This window comes from Neovison vison, chromosome 2 (genome assembly GCF_020171115.1).
Source record: "Neovison vison isolate M4711 chromosome 2, ASM_NN_V1, whole genome shotgun sequence".
In the NCBI taxonomy this organism is placed as follows: domain Eukaryota; kingdom Metazoa; phylum Chordata; class Mammalia; order Carnivora; family Mustelidae; genus Neogale; species Neogale vison.
In genome coordinates this window covers 161619163-161641322 of record NC_058092.1, presented here as the reverse complement: position 1 = coordinate 161641322, position 22160 = coordinate 161619163, and the positions used below count along the sequence as shown (strand labels likewise).

Below are 22160 nucleotides of genomic sequence, written 5' to 3'. Positions count from 1 at the left end.
CTAATTCCCAACAAATGCTGATCCAATCCCCCTGGGCATTATGAAAAGTTCTGAGTTAATTAACTTAATTTGAACTGAATTAACCTGTATTGATACCTTGTTTGTCTCAGGTCAGGCAGATCAGAAAAGAGGAAAAGGTAAGAAACTCACTTCAGGGTCTCCAGTGACATCTGCAAGTTGTAATTGCGTTCCTGCTCAGGCAGCTTGGAGAACTCCACCAGACACGGGTGCTGTCTCTTATTGTCATCTCTAACCTGAAATGGGACAGAAAATCCTCATGATAATCATCTCCAATCCAGACACCAGCCGAGGCAATCCAACTGCATGGCAGGAAAATGAAGGGGAAAAGCAAGAAGGAAGGCTCAGCTCAGCTCATCATCCCTGCAAAGCTGTCCCCATAAGCCCCCAGGCATGCTAATGTTTATGATCAGTGGTAAAACCTGGCCTAACCTCAGGCCCCTGTTCTGTTCCGTGTAGTTCCTGGCCCCCAGGGCCCAAGCCGGCTCTACCCTGACACCCACATGCTCCCCACCTCAGCTTCCTCCAACATTTGCTTGAATCTTACTTTCCCAATCAGGGTCATCCTGTTTTCCTTCCCAGTATGACCTTCTGCCCACTCACTCTACACTTTCATTTTCTTCCGTAACAAACTCCACCTGCTGGCAGAACCAGACACGCACTTGCCGGTTTGCGGTCTACCTCCTAGCACTAGAATGTAAGACCAAAGAAAGAGAAATTCTGTTCTTTTTTCTTCTTTGATGTACTCCCATCACCCAGAACATGCCTGGCACATGGTAGGCACCCAACAAATGTTTCATACATTGAAATGAAGTCTGTGTAAGAAAGGTGTAGTTCTTAGTTTTAATGTGTAGTAATTTTATGTGTTTAGAGCCAGACTAAAGATATCAATTGACAAGATGAATGACTGATCTAAAGTCTTCACAGTGATTCCAGCGGATCATCTCACCCACTGTGAGTAACCTGCAGATACCGCAAATTATACCTTCACCTTAACAATATCAGTTAGCCTATGGGCACTTTTCATATTTATTCTTGCAAGTGTCTATCAGCCAACAGAGTAAACAAAATTCAAGATTTTAGGAATGAATTAATGAGAAAGATGTCTTAGATCCTTGCACTTGTAAATAGATTATCTTCTCAGAAACCTAGATGCCACAGGCATCATCACTATGCTGTAGCCCCAAGATGACAGCTGGGGAACAAAAATTACTCCATGCGGGGCGCCTAGGTGGTTCAGTGGGTTAAAGCACCTGCCTTCGGCTCAGGTCATGATCCCAGGGTCCTGGGATCGAGCCCCACATCGGGCTCTCTGCTCCACAGGGAGCCTGCTTCCTCCCCTCTCTCTCTCTGCCTGCCTCTCTGCCTACTTGTGATCTCTGTCAAATAAATAAAAACTTAAAAAAAAATTACTCCATGCGAATAACTATCAGGTTCTAGAAATCCCACCTAGACAGGACACAACCTAAGCAAGAACTTTTTCTAACTCTTCAGGCATCACTAAGTTAAAAATAACATATTTTTTCTTCCTGGTGATCTTTACAAAAGAACAGGACTTACACAAAAGCATATTACTTGATTAAATGCGTAGGTCCAGAAATGAAATCTATGTTTAGAAAATTTCACTCTGAATTCTAAACATCCAAGTAGAAATGAAGGTGTCCAAGTCCTGAAATAATCTGCTCCCCATTTATGTCATGTTCACTTCGCCTCTATTCTGTACACGGGAGAATCACAGACACCAATGTCCTCTCAGGTGTCCAAGCTAAAATCAGAAATTTGCCCAGACTTCCCTCCCTCTCTTGCCCAGACCCCGAACGTGAACTCTAAAACACGTCTCACAACCAGATCTCTCCTCCCCCTGCACACAACAGTGAAACTCGCCACCTCCCACCTCGACCACCCATAAGAGCATTGGCAAGTCTTACAGTGAAAACAGTCCTAGAGAGAAAGCGAGAAAATCTGGACCCCAGTCTGAGGGCCTCAAGAGCACTGCGACCACTCTCAAGGCCCAACACTCAGGGAAGCCATCGCCAGCAAAACTGAAAGAATAGCCCTGTGTGCTGTTAAGAAAATTTAACCCAATGACCTGTGAGAGTTTATGTGAAAATGGGAAGTTCTAAACAGATATATAAAAGTGAGGGAGTGATGTGGGGTATCATATGGTAGTCACCACCAGCACTAATAAAAAAATATTCGTTATTCAAAGCTCAATGCAATGAGCTATGACAAGGTGAAACACTCCTTTCTATAGTCAGTCAAATGTATAAGGCAGCGTTATAATCTTGGGATACTTAGACTAATAATATTATAAAAATATAAGTGTTGCCACAGCCCTGCCAAAAATAAGGTATATGATACACTGGAATTACACAGAAAATTGTTAAAAATAAATTTTATTTGCAAACCATAAAGATCTTCATTTTCTTAAAATATTTAATTTACTTGAGAGAGAGAACAAGAACAAGCATGGGGGGAGGGGCAGAGAGAGAGGGAAAGAGAGAATCGCAAGCAGACTCCCTGCTGAACATGGAGCCCTACATGGGGTTCGATCCCACAACCCTGAGATCATGACCTGAGTCAAAATCAAGAGTCAGATGCTTACCCAACTGAGCCACCCAGGCACCCACTATGATCTTTAAATAATAATTTGGAAATACATTCAACCATTATATCTCATCCTGTCTTCCACCTATGAAACCAACTGTGGCCCTCTGCCCACAGGCCTGGTACTAACTGCTATACACAGTTAAGACTAAAAGAAGCAAAGCACTAGATAAAGGAAAAAGAAAATGATTAATTTCTTTCCATTTTCAACTTTCACTTTCACTTTCAATGAGATTTTTTTTCCCCCCTCAGTGGCTTAGAAATCAATCCCTATTGTCTGTATATGTTAACCTTGATTTAAAAATATAACTTTCGGCCTCAAGAATGATTACTTTTCAATTGTCTAGGCAACAAGGCCATTCTTCAATGAACACACCAATAATGTCATTTTTTCTTGTAAAGAAAAACTGAACAAAAACTAATGTGTAGGGGGGAAAAATCAATCTAATCGATTCATGTCACCATGTAGCAGGATGAGTGAGAAAAAGTTATGTTTTTAGAAAGATGTATTAACAAATCGGAAAATAAATTTCAAAATTACATACCGGACCATACTGCCAGCCAAGTTCAATTTTATTCATAACCCAGAGTTCATGGATATTCTCTGCCAGTTTTTCTCTTATTCTCTCTAGGTGAGGAGGCAACACGATCTAAAATAATAAAGAAAACACACATCAGAAGCAAATGCAATAAAACCATGCTAATTGTCCTCACTGTGAACTGAAACAAGTAAAACCACTGTAAACCAAGAAGATGTTAATAATATAACTAGATTCTAACCCTTCTAACATAGTTATAAAAATATAACAAGGTATATCTGAAAATTGTTTAGGTAATTGGAGGATGTTTTGGAGGGACAGCCTAGGTTTCCAAGTGAATTTATGAACGAAAGTGGGGAAGAAGGAAGACAGGGGTATTGGTGGGGACAAGTCACCATTAAGAAGAATGGCTTCATGGATGTGGGATGTAAGCATCAGTGCGGGCATCACTTAAAAAGAGACATCACCCCCAGGTTCTTCAGCTAAACTGGCCATTAAACATAGGCCAGAATGAAGGCAATTCAGTGACCAAAGGATAATCCACTGGCTCTCCGAGCCTATAAATATTTGCAGTGATTTATGTTTTTCCCCGAATCTGCTCTGTTCCTTCTAGTAGTTTCCAAGAATAAGCTTCTAAGGAAAACAATCTTTACGTGTTCTCATTCAAAGACGTTTAATGACCTCTTCGTAAAGAACACGATTGGTTCTCAGAGTCAGGGGTTGGTGGTGGCTGTTTGGCAATGCACTTAGGTATCACCCCACAGCCAGTCCCTCCACAGACAGCAGGCGACTGCCTACAACATTCACTAATGAGACAGTTTCCTGAGGGAGCATGCTATCACTGCTCCCTTTCCCCATAACGCTGGAGACAATCTGTGTCATGAGAAATCCTCCATGTGCTCCCCCTGCATAATCCAATTGGCCCTTCCAGTCCATTTCTAGCCTCCTGATCGTGTTTACTACTGAAATTTGGTAGCAGTCCACATATCCTGCCATCTTGCGGCAAGGAACAACAAGCTGAACTTTAGCCATGGAAAAAGCTTGCTTCTTTCACTCAATAACATAAAAGGGCAGCATGACGAGGCAGAAAACAGGATTCAGGAGCTAAATAAGAATTTGCTCAACAACTGAACCTTCATGAGTTAGCCTGGTGTTAACTCTACATTAGACTTTGGAGGCAATCTCTTGGATTTTCAAAAACTTTGCATAACTGACCTTACTAAAGTTACGTCAGCATCAAGACAAAACAATTACTTATTTAATTCACCGTCATTGTCAGATGCATTCACATCTATGAGACAGAAAAGAATACAGACTCACACTTCTCAGGTGCCTGTTTGCGAAGTATTGTGCTAATCTGTTATTTATGAACTCTGTCCAGCATACTCTTGGCAACCCAACTGACAAGGAGAGGGACTTCCTCAAGGTCCCCAAGTAAGCAACTGACCTCAGGAGCTCCAACTCCAGAGCCCAGGATCTCAATCTCTACTTAAGATAAAGGTCAGTTAACATGCTTCAAAGTTACAATGTATCTGGATGGCTGAAGAAATAAACTTCATGCCCGCCATATACAAAAAGTGTACCCTCAAAAAAGCATGCATTACCCCCAGTTGTGACCCACATTAGTGCATCGTGAAATCCATGTAATGGCTTGAGATCACTCTTTAAAACTACAGAATAGAATCTGAATACCAAAGAGGTGAGTGGATCTGATAAAGGTAAGCATTACTTTAGAAGACTTTCTTTGATTCTGCATATAAACTGTGGGACGTGTTGGCAGATGTGTTCCTGTGGGCTGCGGTTAAGAGTGTCCACCGAAAGCCACTGCACATCAGAACAACAGCACAAGAGGACAACAGTACAAACGGCCGGCATTACAGGTGCTCTGGGTACCTGGCTGGTATCCACAGGAATGGGTGTGAAGGCAGCCTGCGTCAGGGAGACCGTGGGCCCCAGGAGGTCCCGTGTGTAAGTCCTTTCTTGCTTGTACTCTCGACTGTGCTCCACTTTCAACTTTTCTTTCGGCAGAACAGCTTCATAACAAGGAGCATACCCAGGTGGTGGGAGGAATTTAAATTCTCCATGTCTCCCCCCAAGCAGAAAGCGTACCCTACAAAGGATGCATGTCAGGGTCAGGTAGAGCTCTGGTGTATGGAAAGCTCCCTAACCAACAAAACACATGGAATAAATAATTAGCACAAAATTAACTTTATCAGAAGCCACACTTTCCCCCGAGTGCCGTCATAGTGTGGGCACCTTGGAGTCTAAGGGCCTCTAAGCACAAAAGGTAAAGCACGATGAGAGGAAAAGCTGATTACATTACATTGATGGATCCGAGAAAACTTACTAGTCACTGGAGAATTTGCAAAAGCACATGCATCAAACTCCTATAGGAGAAATATCTGTGCACGGTAATTGGTCATTTAATGTCTCCAGAGGCACAAAGAATCATCAGAGAAAGAGGAGACATTATCTAAACATCTAGATACTTAAAATTATAGGACTGCATGAGGTTTGATTAAAAAAAAAAAAAAGTAACAGTCACTTTCCACTGTCCCACTTCCCAGGGAAAATCCTTAAAGGGAACTCAAATGATATTTCCTTTGTGGAAGAAAGTCACCTTATTCCTTCTTTGATGACAAAAAACAAAAAATGAAAAACAAACAAAAAAACCCCAAAACCATACTAAAATCTCTCATACATCAAAGTCCTTTAATTAAAAATAATTTAAAACAAGTTCCACTGAACAACACTTTTTAAAACACATCTAAACAATACTGATTCCACAGGCCCTCAGCTTACAAAAATAAAACCAAATTTTCATTTTCCTTGTAATTCTTTTTCTAATTTGTGGTTTACTTCCAGGCCAAAAGTAACGCAATAATTATAAAGCAAATAAAATAAAAAAGCAAAGGGCTAAAAATGAAGAAAACAAAGGTTTTGAAACACTCCAGAAGGTTATAGAAAGAAATGTAATTTGTATAAACACACCAGAAAAGGTCATTGGTGCATGGGTACATAGTATTTCATGCTTTTTCTATCCCCTCTTCAATATGGTGCTTCTATAACCATGACTTATTCATATGAATAGAATTCTAATAGGAAGAATGCCCAGAGTGACTTGATGGTCCTCATAATAAGGAGCCACTCTCATGAGGGAGCCACACACACATTAACAGGTGACAGGGTAGCCCCTTATCACAACAGACCATCGCTTGTTCTCTTTGTAAAACTCCAAAGAATTAGCATTTATCTCTTTCCATGTGGTAACAGCAAGACAGCAACAAGTTAGAGGAAACCATCTTGACCCAACTGATCACAGCAGACAATTTACAAGTACAACACGTAGCAGGTAACACACAGAAAATGAACAACAGCAACAAAATGCATTTAGTTTCTGTAGAAATGGGGGTTTGGAGTGGGGTGGGGAAATAGGAGATGAGAAAAAGAAAATTAATGAAATATAAGGAAATAAGTGGTATTTTCTTATGCAATGTTGTTTATTTTCCCTTATTAAAAAAACAAGTAAACTTAAATGGGCTTGAACTATTTCAGGACATGGGGTAGGGTTAGCAAACTTCCCCGTCTAAATGGTAGGACAGGTGGATAAAGCATTCGGCCTCCCAAGACGCCTCTCTTGGGTGAATCTTACCTCTTCCTCCAAGGAACAAGAAAAATGCCCTGGGGACAGACAGGAGCGGGCAGAAGGTTAGCGGAGTGTGGGGCATGGCAGTGTAGTGTCTTCTGTGAAAGTAGGAGAAGTCAGATGGGACACAAACCAAAACACATAGAAATACTAACTTTATTCCTGCAGAGAAACTAACAACTGGAAAGAAGAGGCCATCAATGTTGAAATTCTCAAACATTCCTTGAACAGGTTGTCCGTTGATTCGGAATGAGATGCTCGGGGCACTCAGATCTAGACAGCAACTGATGACGTCATCCGTTCTCAGCAGATGCTGGTTTGGTGAGCTTACAGTACGAGCAATGCAGCCTATGGAGGAGAAACAGTCAGGACAGTGATTTCTTTTCCTCACAGAATCGTCTTCCGAGGCAAATATTTGAGTAGGCACTGACAAATCAATGTACAATACTGGAAGAGAATAAATTTTGAATGCAAATTAATACTACATGTTAAATCCTTTGTCCAAAAACTGTTGCTTCCCCCCGCCCCTGGGGCCATGCTGATCTCTTTATTGTAAATTGGACCTTCTGATATGCAGAGAAACTTCTGCTTGGAGCAGGACGGCATCTGATGCACAAATCAGCTTAAGCTGAGAACAGAATGATGTCAGAGAGAAATCTCCAGGGAGAGACTTGAGTTCCAACAGATGCTTTACCACCTCCTACTTGTATGACCATCAGCAAATTACATAATCTCTCTAAACCCTGACTTCTTGGAAGACAAATGCCATCACCTTGCAGAGTTGTTATGATGATTAAACTAATGGTTTAAAAGAACACAGCATCTCAGACATAGCAGGGCTCGCATGTCAGGACCCTTTCCAAATATTCAATCCCTTTTGTTTTATAAAATAAAAATAACAGGGATAAGGAAAGCAGAAAACATGTTCATCCGTGCATTGTTTGCTGAGACGCAAATGCATGCCAACTGATTTGTTTTACAGTTTATTTCACACAAGATCTTGGTTGGCTTCCTGAGAACAGCAGGATACGAGTTGAGGCGTGACAGTGATTATTTGATAAATGTCATTTCTTGCCCTGGCCAACCTGTGGCCTACGCTCATTCCTGATAATGTCAAAACTCCTTTGCTAATTAGTCTCTGTGGACACACTGAAAGACAGGAAGGTAAGGCTCTCTCAAACAATGCCCACAAACGCATACAAAATTTCTCAATTTGAGCAAAGGCAAAGATGGGTTTCATGATACAAGATTTGCATTTTTATAAAATCTTTTTAAAATTTCCAGCATGCCAAACTTTTTATCAACAGCTTATCTGAAATGCCAGTGGTAGAGCGTATCTACTTTTTAAAACGTGTCAATGTTTTATTTTACCAATATTCAAATCTATAAGCAATAAATTCATTATCAAGTAGTACTCCTAAAATTCCCTGAGTATAATAAAGATGGCTCTTGAAAAAATCATATAAAAGCAATGCAACTCACATAAAGAGGTTTATACCCTTGTTTAGCTCAAGATCAAAAGCTAATGAAAGTGTTATTATACATATATTTATATACACCAAATATATTGGTCTGTCTGAGGGATATTATTATGCTAATGCTAAGGACTAAAAACCACCATGGCAAACTCTCTTGTGATGCCTGAAACAAGCAGGTAAGACAGAAGGATCACTACTGAACAACGTCAGGTCTATAATTTCAATGGCACTCACACCACTGAATCCACTTAGAAGCATTTTCAGGCCACATTTATGCAAACCTATCATACCCGATGACAACTACATTCCCGTTCTCTGCATTAGCCACAAAGACAGTAGCAGTCTGATTTATCACCCTTGGACGAGAAATTTCTACCCATCTTTCTCTTCAACTGTTCTAGGACATTCCTCCACACATCCATATTTAAATGCTCCCAAAGCACCAAGATTTTTCATACTTTTGGCCCTCCCTTACAAACATTTGGAACTTGGGTGCCCAAAAATCCAGTTCTGCCTTCCCAGAGGGGAGAATGTAACAACACCGTGTGTAGCTGAAATTGGAAAGAGTAAGTGAAGACAAAGCTCAAAACTTTTGCTCATGAGCCTAATTCTCATTCCAAAAAATGCCAGCACCCTTAAATTACAGCAAGTTAAGTGGTAAAGAATGTGCTCTACAGCAAAAGTCACAGATCTGAATTCCATTTTAACTATTAAAAAGAAAGAGAACAGGAGAATGACCCCAAGAAAATTAATCCGAATTACTAGGACTCTGACCTTGGTAAATGAGTCAGAAACCAAATGATTCAGCTTTGCCTTTGTTGACTATGAATCTAAAACTAGGAAGCATTTAATATGGCCAGTGTCAAAGAAATTACTGTCTGTCCTCTCTTCCAATATTTTTATGGTTTCGGGGCTCACATTTAGGTATTTAATCCATTTTGAAATTATTTTGTGTATGGTAAAAGAAAGTGGTCCAGTTTCATTCTTTTCCATGTTGCTGTCCAATTTTCCCAACACTAGCTGTTGAAAAGACTATCTTTTTCCCATTAAGTATTCTTTTCTGCTTTGTCGAAGATGAATTGACCATATAATTGTGTGTTTATTTGTTTTTTTTTTGTATTCCATGCTATTGATCTGATCTATGTGTCTATTTTTTGTGTCAACGCCATACTGTCTTGATGACTATAGCTTTGTAATGTAATTTGAAGTTCAGAACTGTGATACCTCCGGCTTTACTTTTCTTTTTTCAAAATTGTTTTGACAATATGGAGACTTTTCTGGTTCCACATAAATTTTCAGGATTTTTTTGTTCTAGTGCTATTGGCATTTCCTAAGAATTGTATTAAATAGGTAGCTTGTTTTGGATAGTACAGACATTTTAACAAGATTTGCTCCTCCAATCCATGAACATGGAATGTCTTTCCATTTCTTCATGTCATCTTCAGTTTCTTTCATCAGTGTTTTATAGTTTTCAGAGTATAGGGCTTTCACCTCTTTGGGTAGGTTTATTCCCAAGTATGTTATAGTTCTGGTACTGCTGTAAATGGGAGTGTTTTATTACTCTTTCTGATGCTTCATTATTGGTGCAGAGAAATGCAACAGATTTCTGCACATCGATTTTGTATCCTGCTACTTTATTGAATTCCTGCATCAGTTCTGGCAGCTTTTTGGGGGAGTCTTTCAAGTTTTCTATATATAGTATTATGTCAACTGCAAACAGTGAAAGTTTTACTTCTTTCTTACCAAAAAATTTGGATGTCACTTATTTCTTTTTGTTGTCTGACTGAATAACCCCTGTAGCTTGAGAGACCACACATCTCAACTATAGGCAAGGCATGGTACATACTTTCTTGCCATTAAAAAAAAAAAAGGAAAAAAAAAAGAAGAAAAAGCTGAATTTTTCCTGATAGAAAGTTCAAGTGATTTTCTCCTGAATTCCCCAACCTATCCTCCTCTCTGAGATATATTCAGAGATCCACTGAAAACTTCTGTTGTTATTCTTACTGTTTTCTTGAACAGATACCCTATAATAAAAAGTGTAATGCATACAGGTTAACTCTGTGAATGCTGGGTTCTCTTTGTGAGTTGAAAGAAAAAGCTTCAAAGCTTGCAAAAATGAAAATGAAGTGGCATTGTGTGGTTAAAACATTTAGAAGCAATTCCTCATTATTTTATCAGAGTACTCTTCCCCCACCCCCACCCCATCTCTGTGTAATGGGAAATGGGAAAACAAGTTAACATGCTTCCTTCATTTACCTGAGTAGCCATGGCACTTGGAGCCATTGTAGGAGTAAAGAGAGAAGAGAGTAAAATCTGAAGCATGAGAATTCACATGTATTATAAACAAGACATTACCTCTACTTTCTGTTTGTTGGACCTTCTGATGTTAGTGCTCTTTGCATTCTTTCTGTCAGTAGGAAAAGTGTACTGTGGGAACAGGCTCTCTGACTTGCCTGGCCAGAACAGCACGGTGTGTAAGACACGCCACCCTGCTACCTGGGCCTCAACCACATGCCCCCGGTCCTAGATGAAACATCCAAAACAAAGCCCCATCTCTTCCTGACTACTGAATACAGGCACTGAATAAAGAAAAAATTCAGTAAATACTCAGGATAAAATACAAAGACGCGAAATGTTTCTATCTCTAAACCCATTACTGTAAACTCTCGGATTTAATTCAATTTAACTTTTTAAAATGCTCATAAGCTACCATTCCTCTAAAACATTGATAAATATCACTTGTGCCCCCTAGGAGACAGATTTCAGCTTTTTATATGCAAAAATACACATATCTTCCATATTTTGTCTATCATTACTATGTTACAAAATATGAGAACAGTATTCTAAATGCAGCTTTATGAGCACAAGCACATCTGCAGAATTCACGTGAATTCCAGATTCTTAGAAACATCTACATCATTAAGAACTGAACTTTTGAATGGAGCCAACTTCTAATAGAAAATGTACCTTCTAATAGAAAAAAGGATACAATATTTTTACCTATCATTCATTCTTAATATGTATTCACTATCAAAGTTCAGGCTGATGGCTGGTGAAATGAAATATATGCTTTTCTAGAAACAGTTCCACACAAAGTGTTATCTGATTATTTCTGATACCTCACAATATGCGTCACAAATGACCAATTCCCAATATTATGTTATCTATGAGGAGATGAGACTCTCTATTTCTTCCAATTATTTTGCAGGATCTATTTTTGGTGGAAGCTAGACCTTCACACACACCTGTTAAAGTAAATAGGAAACACACAAATGTGGTGTGTTGTTTTGTTTCTTTCTTTCTTTTTTTTTTTTTTTTTTTTTTGCAGTGGATTATGAATCAAGACGCTGTTTTTCACACATACTGTTCAACAACAATACAGCCTTTGGAAATGTACCATAATTGTAAGAGTTTTGTTTCTCCCCTAGTGAAATTCTGCTTTTTACTTATTCTCTCTCATCGTTTCCATGGTAAATTTCTGAAGAAAAAACACATTTGAATACACGCAGCATGGATGGCTCTCGGAAACCCAAGAGCAAGGGCAACAGATCTCCTTCGCGCACACAGAGGAAGACGTAGATGGTGCTGACCTGACCAGAGATGAAGGCCATCGAATCCGTAGGAGAAGAGGTCATCTCCGACGCCGTTTCCACCCCACTCCTCACCGCCTCCTGGGTAGGGCGAGTACCCTTCGGTGGACGCCCAGCCCACCCGCAGGTGCGTGGCTTCGGCGGTCACGAACGGCTCCGTGTGGTCCACCATCAGCTCATAGTACCACTTCTTATACTGAGCGGACCCTTCACTGACGCCCAGAAAAATGTTGGGTCTCATGCTTCAAAGAAATAGGGAGAGCTCATGAGCAACTCTGGATAAACCTCCTGTTGTGTTCATTTAGGTCTATTTTGGACATTCCTCCCGTTTCTCCAAAACACAATATAGTAAATCTACATTTTCCTTCAGTACTGCAAAATTACTAAGTCACTGAGGCAGGAGGCAGGGATAGCCAACCTACAGTTCACATTCCGTGATGGGTATCTGCTTTTTGGATTTCCTGACAAAGTCCCTCAGGGATCTAAGATTATTTATTCTGAATTGCTTTTCAGCACATTTTATACCATGGATCATGTTTAAGTTGAGATACTCAGTGTAACAGGACCGTAGAATTCATGCAGTTATTATTAATTCGGGAGATGCAGACATTGTCCTACCTAAGCCATGGGTCAGGTAAGGTACAAGCTGAAAAGCCATGTTATTGGCAAAGGAACCAGGGGGATAAGCAGTTTTGTTGTTCTCCATGCCTCTCTGAGGGCAGAAGAATTTCTAGGTAGTTGTATTTAATTCTATTTCTAAGAGACTTAGACCCTATGTTAATGCTCAGGATTAGTGAAGGTCTCAGGAAATAGCAGTCAACAACAGCACATATGTTATACAAAGAGCCACTCAAGAAGTCTTAAATCAACCCTGTTTAAAAAAAAAAAAAAAAGCAAAGCAAAGCAAAGAAAAAACACAATATAGAAATACACACCAAACCCTACATTTTTGTATAAAGCAGGGTAAGGCAGTGATTACATTCTGGACAGCTCTTAGATAGAGTATAACAAAATTATTACTATCAAGCAAAATATTTTCTTACTTGAAAGCTGTATCATTATTTTTACTATACTGTTTGGTATAAGGAAGGCAGCATGGCTTGGTATTTAAGGGCTCAGCCTTTGGCATTAGACTTGAGTTCCATTTACAGTCCAACATTTTAATCTATAAAGTGTGTATATTAGTACCTAGTTGGACTAGTTGAACCCAGTGCAAGCACAGTGGAGGAAACATGGAAAGCATAGAGAATAGTGACTGACACAAAGTGCTGAAGGAACTTCTGATACCTTGGAAGGGACATCTAACCAAATGTAGTTTTATTATATTTATTAATGGGATTATATCTTAGACATTCCAATTCAGCTTTTTTTTTTATTATATATAGTAGCCACTTTGAAGTTGGCATTGAAGGGTAGCATTTTTACTTATCTTCTAAGAAAGCACAAAACATAATTACATCTAACTGTAATCCTGTAGAATTGTCAGTCTGCTCCTGAAGATGTCAGGGATAAGCCAGCCTCATAGGATGTGACTAGGGAAGCTTACGGTCTTGTGATAAATGCATATTCTGCTCAGTTCACCTATTGTTATTATTACCCCATCCAACTGACAGAACAACTACACTATTCCTTGGGCTAGTACGTAAACTATCCGAATAAAACAAGCAGACCATTCGATGCTTTAACGACAGACCTAGAACGTGAATTCCTCGTTAGGCCACCTGTTTGGTGACCATGTCTGTCTGAGTCTACCTGCTGACATGATTCACAAGACGTGTCTGCAACAGTAGATCTCTTCCTGGCAGCAGATTGTCACAGATGAGATGCTGGTTGGAACGGACCGCTACTCCATGGCAGACACACAGAGAACACAAGACGTCCAGAACCTGAAGAGAAAAAGCACTTCCAGCCGACTAATTCCCTTATTCAGATTTGAGTATCCCAGCATGTCTTGTGAATGTGAACACGCTCCCTCTGACCCAGCCATGTGAACACGACAGCCACGAGGTCACGTATCTTCTAAGTTTCTCTTAAATGAGAGCTGAGAACTGCTCGGTGTCTCAATGGTGCTACAAATAAGCACTAAACAGCAATATAATTCCTTGATTATAATTAAGGAACAAGAAATAAGCCACAGCTGACACACCTTTTAAAAGTTACCTTATTTTAAAAATACATTTAACATTATTCTAGAACTCATCCGTGGCAATAAATTCGTTCCCTTACCTTGTGGTTTCTCCCATGCTTGTCTAAAAGGGAGATTATGGATTTAATGTGTCCTTCCTTAATAATATTTAGAGCTTCTGGACTTTCTACTAACACACAGTGTAAAACTTCAAGAATACCTAAAGATAAAGAAAAAAAAATATGATTAAAGGGTCTATGATGATCAGTGCCTTTCCTTCTCTCTAGGTGTTCCTTCAGGTCAACGTGTAATTATTATGGGCTCAATATGTTTGTCACAGGGCACTGGGTGAGAGGGGACAAGTGATGTTTGTGATGGGACTGATAGCCAGAGATGATGAAGTAGTTGAGTGAGGAACAGGCGGTGTTAGCAGAGTAAGCAGGTACCTCTGCCTGGGAAGGTATGAAAGAAAGAACCGAGGAGAACACATTCATGACCATTTTCCTGACGGGAAAGTTAGGGTGATATGAGGTTGGGTGAAGTCTTGAATGGAATGCATACCTGTGGTGCTTGACATATAGGGCAAGTAGGGGACAAGACAGGTAGGTAGTAGGTTAGGACCAGCTTATGAAGCTTCTCAGCTTGAGAATATAACCTTAAAACAATGCTTCCTAACCCACAAAGATCATTACATTCTTGTGGAGGTAAATGGTAGAAAATGTTTTAGTTTACAAAACAACAGAAATACAGAGAATAATGCAAAATTACATAAAAATACACAACATACAAAACCTGATTAAGAATGGGGGTATTTTTTTTCAAAGATTTTATTTACTTATTTGAGAGGGAGAGAGAGCACACACACAAGCAGGGGAAGAAGCAGGCAGAGGGAGAAGGAAAAGACTTCCCACTGACGAGGGAGCCCAGTGCAGGGCTCCATCCCTGGACCCTGAGATCATGACCTGAGCTGAAGGCAGACACTTAACTGGCTGAGCTACCCAGGTCCCCCACAAACAGGGGTATTTTAAAGTATTAACCATCCAAGAAGGTAAAAGGGAATATACCCTTTCTTTTATTAGAGCTTAAGAGAGATAAAATAGTTTTCATTATCAAAATTTTTAGTGTGAACTTGGAAAGCTGAATATATATATACATATGTATTCATTGTTTCTGAGAAAGTTTGCTCTGTCACTAATGAAAGCACAGACCACTTGTAGCAATTAAATATAACATTCAGAAAATGTGATCCCTGAGAGCTACAAAGTATCATGAAGGGTCACAGGGAAATCCACAGAAAGGTCTGTACATCTCCAATGGAGTTCACTTTCTTGGAAAAGTGCTCAGGTTTACAAATGGCAGAATACAGAAGTTAACGGTAGACTATGGCTGCCACAATATGCTTGATCCAAATCCCAATCCATTATGGGACAGGGGCTACTTATGTTAATTTCTTTACTGATGACTTATTTTGGTGAAGTATGAGATGAATGTACACTCAATTTAAAAAAATACCCTAAAAGATGAGTCAATTTTTGGTATAGCTCAAAATCAACTGCTGTGCTAAAAATCTAAGACAGCAGGGCTCCTGGGTGGCTCAGTTGGTTAAAGCCTCTGCCTTCGACTCAGGTCATGATCTCAGGGTCCTGGGATTGAGCCCCACATGGGGTTCTCTGCTCAGCAGGAAGCCTGCTTCCTCCTCTCTCTCTCTGCCTGCCTCTCTGCCTACTTGTGATCTCTGTCAAATGAATAAATAAAATCTTAAAAAAAAAATCCAAGACAGCAGAAAATAATACAACAGGCTAATGGATAAAGATGTTTATATAAGGGTACTTAAACTGAATCCTTCTGCTATTAAAAATGGAGTAAAAAAATAAATACATTCATTCTTAGCTAAAATAAACTAAACTAATAGAAAAGGAAAAGAATTTTTAATAGATTACTCATATTTTATCCTGATGTCTTTGTTTTCTTCCTGTTACCTATGACTGCAGAACACAAATACAGCTGCCTGTGTTTGCAAATGAAAATTATAATACGTATCATCCATACTCATTGTTCACAGTTCATCTGTGGCTGCCTTTGCACCAAAGAGGCAGAGCTGAGTGGTTGCAACAATAGAGCCCTATGGTCTACAGAACATAAGACTTTTACTATCTGGTCTTTTACAGAAAAAGTTCACCAATCTCTACTTGCAGGGTTAATATAACCATTAAGACAAAAGACCAAGAAGTAGAAGACCACAAGAAAAATAAATTCTCTTTGTAAATAAATATACACAAAAATCAATAGTATTCAAAAGCTAGAATATACCAGAAAAGATTTAAGACAGGACTGAAAATGAACAGCAGAGATCACAAAACGGAAGAATGGCAATATGAACTATGAAAATAAATCTGATTTTTCCTGCATTCAGCTTACTTTAATAGAAGGCTTCCAGAGTTTGGGACTTAACATTAAAACATTTTTTTTAATGCTGCTACATCAGATGCAACAATAAACATTTAGTTGAAAAGCGCTGACTGACTCTGACGGTAAAAAGTCAGAGAAAGCTATTTTTATTGTCAAGTGTTGGGATAAACAGCAAATAAACTTTTATTTCTTGTGTGTGGTTAGAAATTTCTAAAAGAAAACAAACTGGAAATACCAAAAGACTAATTTAAAAAAAAATAAAGATTAGCTAGACTGACTATATTAAATGCATATGTAAATTATACCAATATATGCCTCAAACTCTAGTGAAAAAAGAAAGAAATACAGGGCTTAAAAAATATTACAATGGCTACATTTAACTAAAGATGATTTGACAATTAAATTCTAAATGCACTGAATAAGACCCAGAAATGGGAATAGTGCCTAACACTATTGCCAGATTCTCAAGAGATACATTTAAACCTTGGCAGATCATAACAGTATTACCAGAATGATTTATGAACATAAAGTAAATATTCAAAAACACATACACACACACAAACTAATAAGACAGAACAAGATCTTATAATTTCTATACATAACCTGATTTGTAAGTTTTAATAAATCTATAGAAATTTTGGTGGAAATCTTAGTAACATGAAGAACACATAATGTAGAAGATAAACGTTCAGGAGTAGATGCACGACTGGATATATATTATGTTTGCAACTATGTAAAATATATTTATATGTATAAAACATGTACTTCAAAAAACACCAGGAGTTAGTATGCCAGAATGTTGGTGCTGGTTATTGCTGGATTAGTATACCTTCCTTCCAATACTACCAATACTTGATGAATTCCAGAAAATGTGTACACATTACTTTTACAGTAAGAAGTATTTTTAGAAAGGACAACAAAATAGGAAGTGAGGTCTATTTCCTTTTTTTTTTTTTTTTTTATTTCTTTGCTTTAGGGAGAGAAAGCGTACAGGTGAGCTGGGGGGAGGGGCAGAGGGAGACAGTGAGAGTCTCCTGAAGCAGACTTTGCACTGAGCCTGGAGCCCAACGCAGGGCTGGGTCCCAGGATCCTGAGATCATGACAAAGAAGCAACCGCTCAACTGACTGGGCCACCCGGGCATCCCAACTAAAGCACACATTGAATTGACGTCACTCTGTGCTTAAAAGCTCCCATGGCTTTCAGGTACATCCAAGGTCAAAGTCCATTCCCCAGAGCATGGAACATCAGCTCCTTGATAGATGACGCAACCCAACCCACCTTAGCTCCCACCAGCTCCTTTGACAAAGAACGGGTAGTATATACTTTTACTTCAAAGTACATGTTATAAATATACTTAGGAGCTAATGCATTTACAACACACTGATACATTTATTAAATGCCTACCAGGCACTGTTCTAGGCAGCGGGACCATCAGCAATCAAGGCCTGCCACAGCCCAGTGGGACTTGTCACCTCTGTCCCACCTTCCATGTTTTTGCACGTGTTATTCTTAGACTGAAATACACTTTTCTCTTTGGAAACTTCAGAATCTGAATCAGTGTGCAGAAAGTCATCTCATTTGGTGGCTTTTTACCAACACTCTAGAATGAATTATTCTTTCTTGGTAGTACTGATCATTTTGGGTTAAAATCCTTTATGCTCATTTCAATCTCCTATTAGAGAATGAGTCCTTGAAAGTAGAGATGTGTCGAATTCAGCACACGTGGGCCCAGGGAGGCCCATCTCATGTTTGCCAACCGAGTAAGTGAATGAATATAAATGGACAGTTTCAGTTTAAAACAACATAAACGAGAGTCATTACTATGAAGAGTATATATATTAGCTACATCGGCATATTTTCTATCTGGAGATTTTAACATTAAGATACTTATTTTTTCTAAAGGTAGAGAAGAGGGGCGCCTGGGTGGCTCAGTGGGTCATGGCTGAGGTCATGATCTCAGGGTCCTGGGCTCGAACCCCAAATCAGGCTCTCTTCTCAGCAGAGAGCCTGCTTCCCACCATCCCTCCCTCCCGCCTGCCTCTCTGCCTCCTTGTGATCTCTGTCAAATAAATAAATAAAATCTTCAAAAAAAAAAAAAAAAAGGTAGAGAAGACATGATAGAACATGGATGGAGAATTTATATTTCATAGTTCCAGTATTTCCTCACCGAATGACAGGAATTTCTGTAGGCTTTAGATGTGGGGGTCATGCACAAAATTCAAAACTGATGGAATAAACTGTTTATATGTAAGATACATGAACTATTTATTTAGCTCTTTGCCTTAAAACTTTTATGGATGTAACTTTCTGAATTATTTCTAGGGCTCATGACAAGAAAAATCTCTGAGGGTGTAACAACATGTCTGGAAATAACCTACTGGTATTGGAAACATCCAAGTGCTTTGGTGGGATGTGCCCTGGGCTGTCCAAGGTTGAGGGTTTACATGGAAAAACTGAAAGCAACCCACAGAACAGAAGTCCTGGAAAGAAGCTAGCCCAGGGATTCTGCCCCACACAGAGCAGGCACAAGGTCACGGTGAGTCTTGCACGTCCGAGTGAAGTGAACAGAACCAGGCAGGGAGCCACTCAGGCATAGGTGGAGACAATGTAATTATTGTCTCAGGAAAACCAATGGACTTGGAAGACAATGCCAACATCCCCTTTCCAGAAATTGTTTTCTCACCTGCAATTACAAGTATGTAGCAAAAATCAAACAAAAATTAAAATCATCTCAGAACACTGAGATGTATGTGGGCTTAGACAGACAGTGGTTCTCACCGCAAGAGGGTCACACGGGTGTTATTCAGCTTTGGAAAGGGACTCCATTCCTACATCTCTGCTCTGAGAGTGGGTAATGATCCTAGAAAATTCCTGATGGAGCACATGGTCTTCGCTGACAATTTCAACATGGAAAGCAAACAGAAGGCTTCAACCCAGAGGCTAACTGGTATGAATCAGACTGTCTCCCCGTGACAGAAACACTGGAGATGCAGTACAGAAAACACACAGAACTGCCCTACCCACTTGCTGGGTCAGCAACAATCACAAGTAGAGAAACTGTGAACTCCAAATCACTCAAATCACAGGTTATGTGTCTACTTCTTCCCCTACCTAGGAGTTAAAATCCTTCTTAACCTTTCAGTCAGACCTTATTAGTCAAATTCCCAGGGCTCAAGAGAGGCAAATAGAAATGAGGAAAGTTATATTTTTTGCCATATGTAATTAATGTAAACAAAGGAACTTAAGTAAAAAGACTGGGAGAAAGGGACTGAAAAATAACATGACAACAAAGAACACAAAACACCCAGGCCAGCTGTCCATATCATGGACTGTCATCCTTTCAGAAGGGGGAATGACATCCTGGATATTTACTAGGCTTAAATGAGGAACTAGAATAGGAAGAGGTATTATCATTATCCTATTGTCTTATGTAGTGGTTATTACCAGGGACACACTCAACAGGCCCCACGTGAGTCCTGGCAGATTTTAGGCAAGTTACTTAATTTCTCTGTGCTCCAGTGTCCCCATTTCTAAAATCAAATTCTAATAATGGTTCCCACCCTGAGGGGAGATGTTGTGAGGAATTAACACACATAAAGTTTTTAGGAAAAGGCCTGAATCCAAGCAGTGCGATGTAAGCATCTGTCCTTATTTGATGGTTGTAACAAAATAATATAAATGACAAATGAAATGAAATAAAAAAGGATCAACTGGGAAATCTGACAACTAGGCTTATTTTTATACAGAGATTAAAGCTGTTAACATCAGAGAACGGTAGAGAAATGCTGAAGGACAATACTGATTGGAAGGAAAATCCAGGGAAAATATTTATTGATCACTATGGAGAAAGGAAATTGAAGTTAGATCTCAAAATAGTTAAATTAGTAAATCCGGGAGAAATTATACCAGAGTGTTAGAAATTGAAGGAAAGACAGACACAAGTAGGGCAACAGACAGAACTGTAGGAAGCTCTACATTCTGGAGAGAACAGGACTGTTGAGCCAAAAATACCATGAAATGTTACACCAAACAGACTTACTGGCTCATAAATGCTTAAAAGGACATAATGTGCTCCTTTGACAAAAACCCTTTCTCTCCCCATTAAAACAAACAAACATGCAAATGAAGCGGGCAGCAGTTAGAAAAAGCAGAAGAAAAGTCCAGCTAGCTCCATGTTGACAAAAAGGTCTGACAAAAAGGGGAGGCCAAGAGAGAAAGAATCTGAGTTACAAACAAATGCGCTAATTTGTTCCTGGGCCTGTGCGTCTGAGAAGGCTCTGTAGAGACACCTCTCTGCTTTTTGTTCCACTACTCTGAATGGAAAAGACATGGAGTGATAAACGATGGGTCGCATTCAAGTTGTCCTTCTTTGGTGGTGGGGCACGAATGTGGAACTTCTAGAAGTAGCGGAAACTTCTAGTTTGAGCTAGTGGAGGGCTGGTGAAGAGCCTGACCAAACAGCATTGGGCCCATCCAGAACAAACAGGAGGTGAAAACCCATCGCTATACGGCATAATTACGACACATCGTACCATTTAGAGGAGAACTCTGCATGCCACAGACTGAAGCACTGAGGGAACTAGGAATGAATATCTGTGGTTTGTTCAAAATGGGTAGAAGTTTGAAGTCAAGGAAGTATTTGGGTTTCAGTGTGAGATAAACTGATGAATTTATTTTTTAACTTTTTTAGGCAGAAAGGGACAAAAGGTAACAGAAGCAATGTATGTATGTTTTGTTTCCTTTCTATAACACAGGGCTTACTTGTAAAATAAACACTAAGTAGGGTTTCCGTATCACACCCAAATAGAGAGGAAAAGGGGACTAAATTGAAATCAATATTAAAACAGAGAGGCTTTAAAGAAACAACCTCAAGAGGTAGGGGTTCGAGTCAAATAGGGGAAACATATCATCATGCATCCTTCCATTTTTTTACAATGGTTTTGAGGCATGAGAAGAAAATAAGCTCATGAAATCTTGAGCTAACATAAAGTTGAGAAGAGAGAGAAAAAGTGACAAAGGTAAGATTAAAATATAACAAAATGTGACAGAATTAGGAACATTAATAAAATCAGAAGGTAGTGAAGATAAAGGTCTGTATTACATTTTTATTCATATATAGAAAGGTAAGGCATCATGCATGCATTAGCAAAATAAATAAAGAAGATGGACTTAGGGTATTTTATTGGAAGATGAGATGAATATGAGTCAAAAATTTCCTGGGGTACATTATCCAAAATAAATAAAATAAATAACACATGAAATAATGTAATTAGAGTGTACGGAATAGTACACTCTAAGGCTGAACAGTATTCAGGCTTAACTAGGCTTCTGATGGTTTGCTGCTTTCAATTTCGGGAGTAGTATTTTATAAAAGATAGAAAAATTACAGGAGTAAAAGACAATTAAGAAAAGAAAATGTCAATCAAAGGCAGTTCATGATGCAACAATTAAATAATAATGTTAGAAATGTTATGCCAAATATTTATTTGTATAAGTTGCCATATCTCAAAATCCACAGAGGACTAAGTGTCAGACAAGAAATTATAAACACTTTGAGATATTCTTATCTGGCTATTTACTCTTCAGTGTTTTCTCCCCCATTCACATGTTCATTTATCTTTTTTTTTTTTTAAGATTTTATATATTTATTTGTCAGAGAGAGAGAGAGAGAGAGAGAGAGTGAGCACAGGCAGACAGAGGCAGAGGGAGAAGTAGGCTCCCTGCTGAACAAGGAGCCAGATGTGGGA

General features: G+C 39.2%; 1 protein-coding gene across 6 annotated transcripts in view; it reads right to left on the bottom strand.

Moving 5' to 3' along the window:
* RYR2 (ryanodine receptor 2) overlaps nt 1–22160 on the bottom strand; it is a 535490-nt gene that overhangs the window by 304562 nt on the left and 208768 nt on the right. For all 6 annotated transcript variants that reach the window (XM_044239419.1, XM_044239420.1, XM_044239421.1 and 3 more), the window contains 7 exons: nt 14105–14223; nt 13631–13764; nt 11879–12120; nt 6966–7158; nt 5058–5274; nt 3171–3275; nt 151–254 (listed from right to left, as the gene is read on the bottom strand). In XM_044239419.1, the coding sequence (XP_044095354.1) occupies nt 151–254; nt 3171–3275; nt 5058–5274; nt 6966–7158; nt 11879–12120; nt 13631–13764; nt 14105–14223 (1114 nt within the window). The remainder of the gene's footprint in view (nt 1–150; nt 255–3170; nt 3276–5057; nt 5275–6965; nt 7159–11878; nt 12121–13630; nt 13765–14104; nt 14224–22160) is intronic.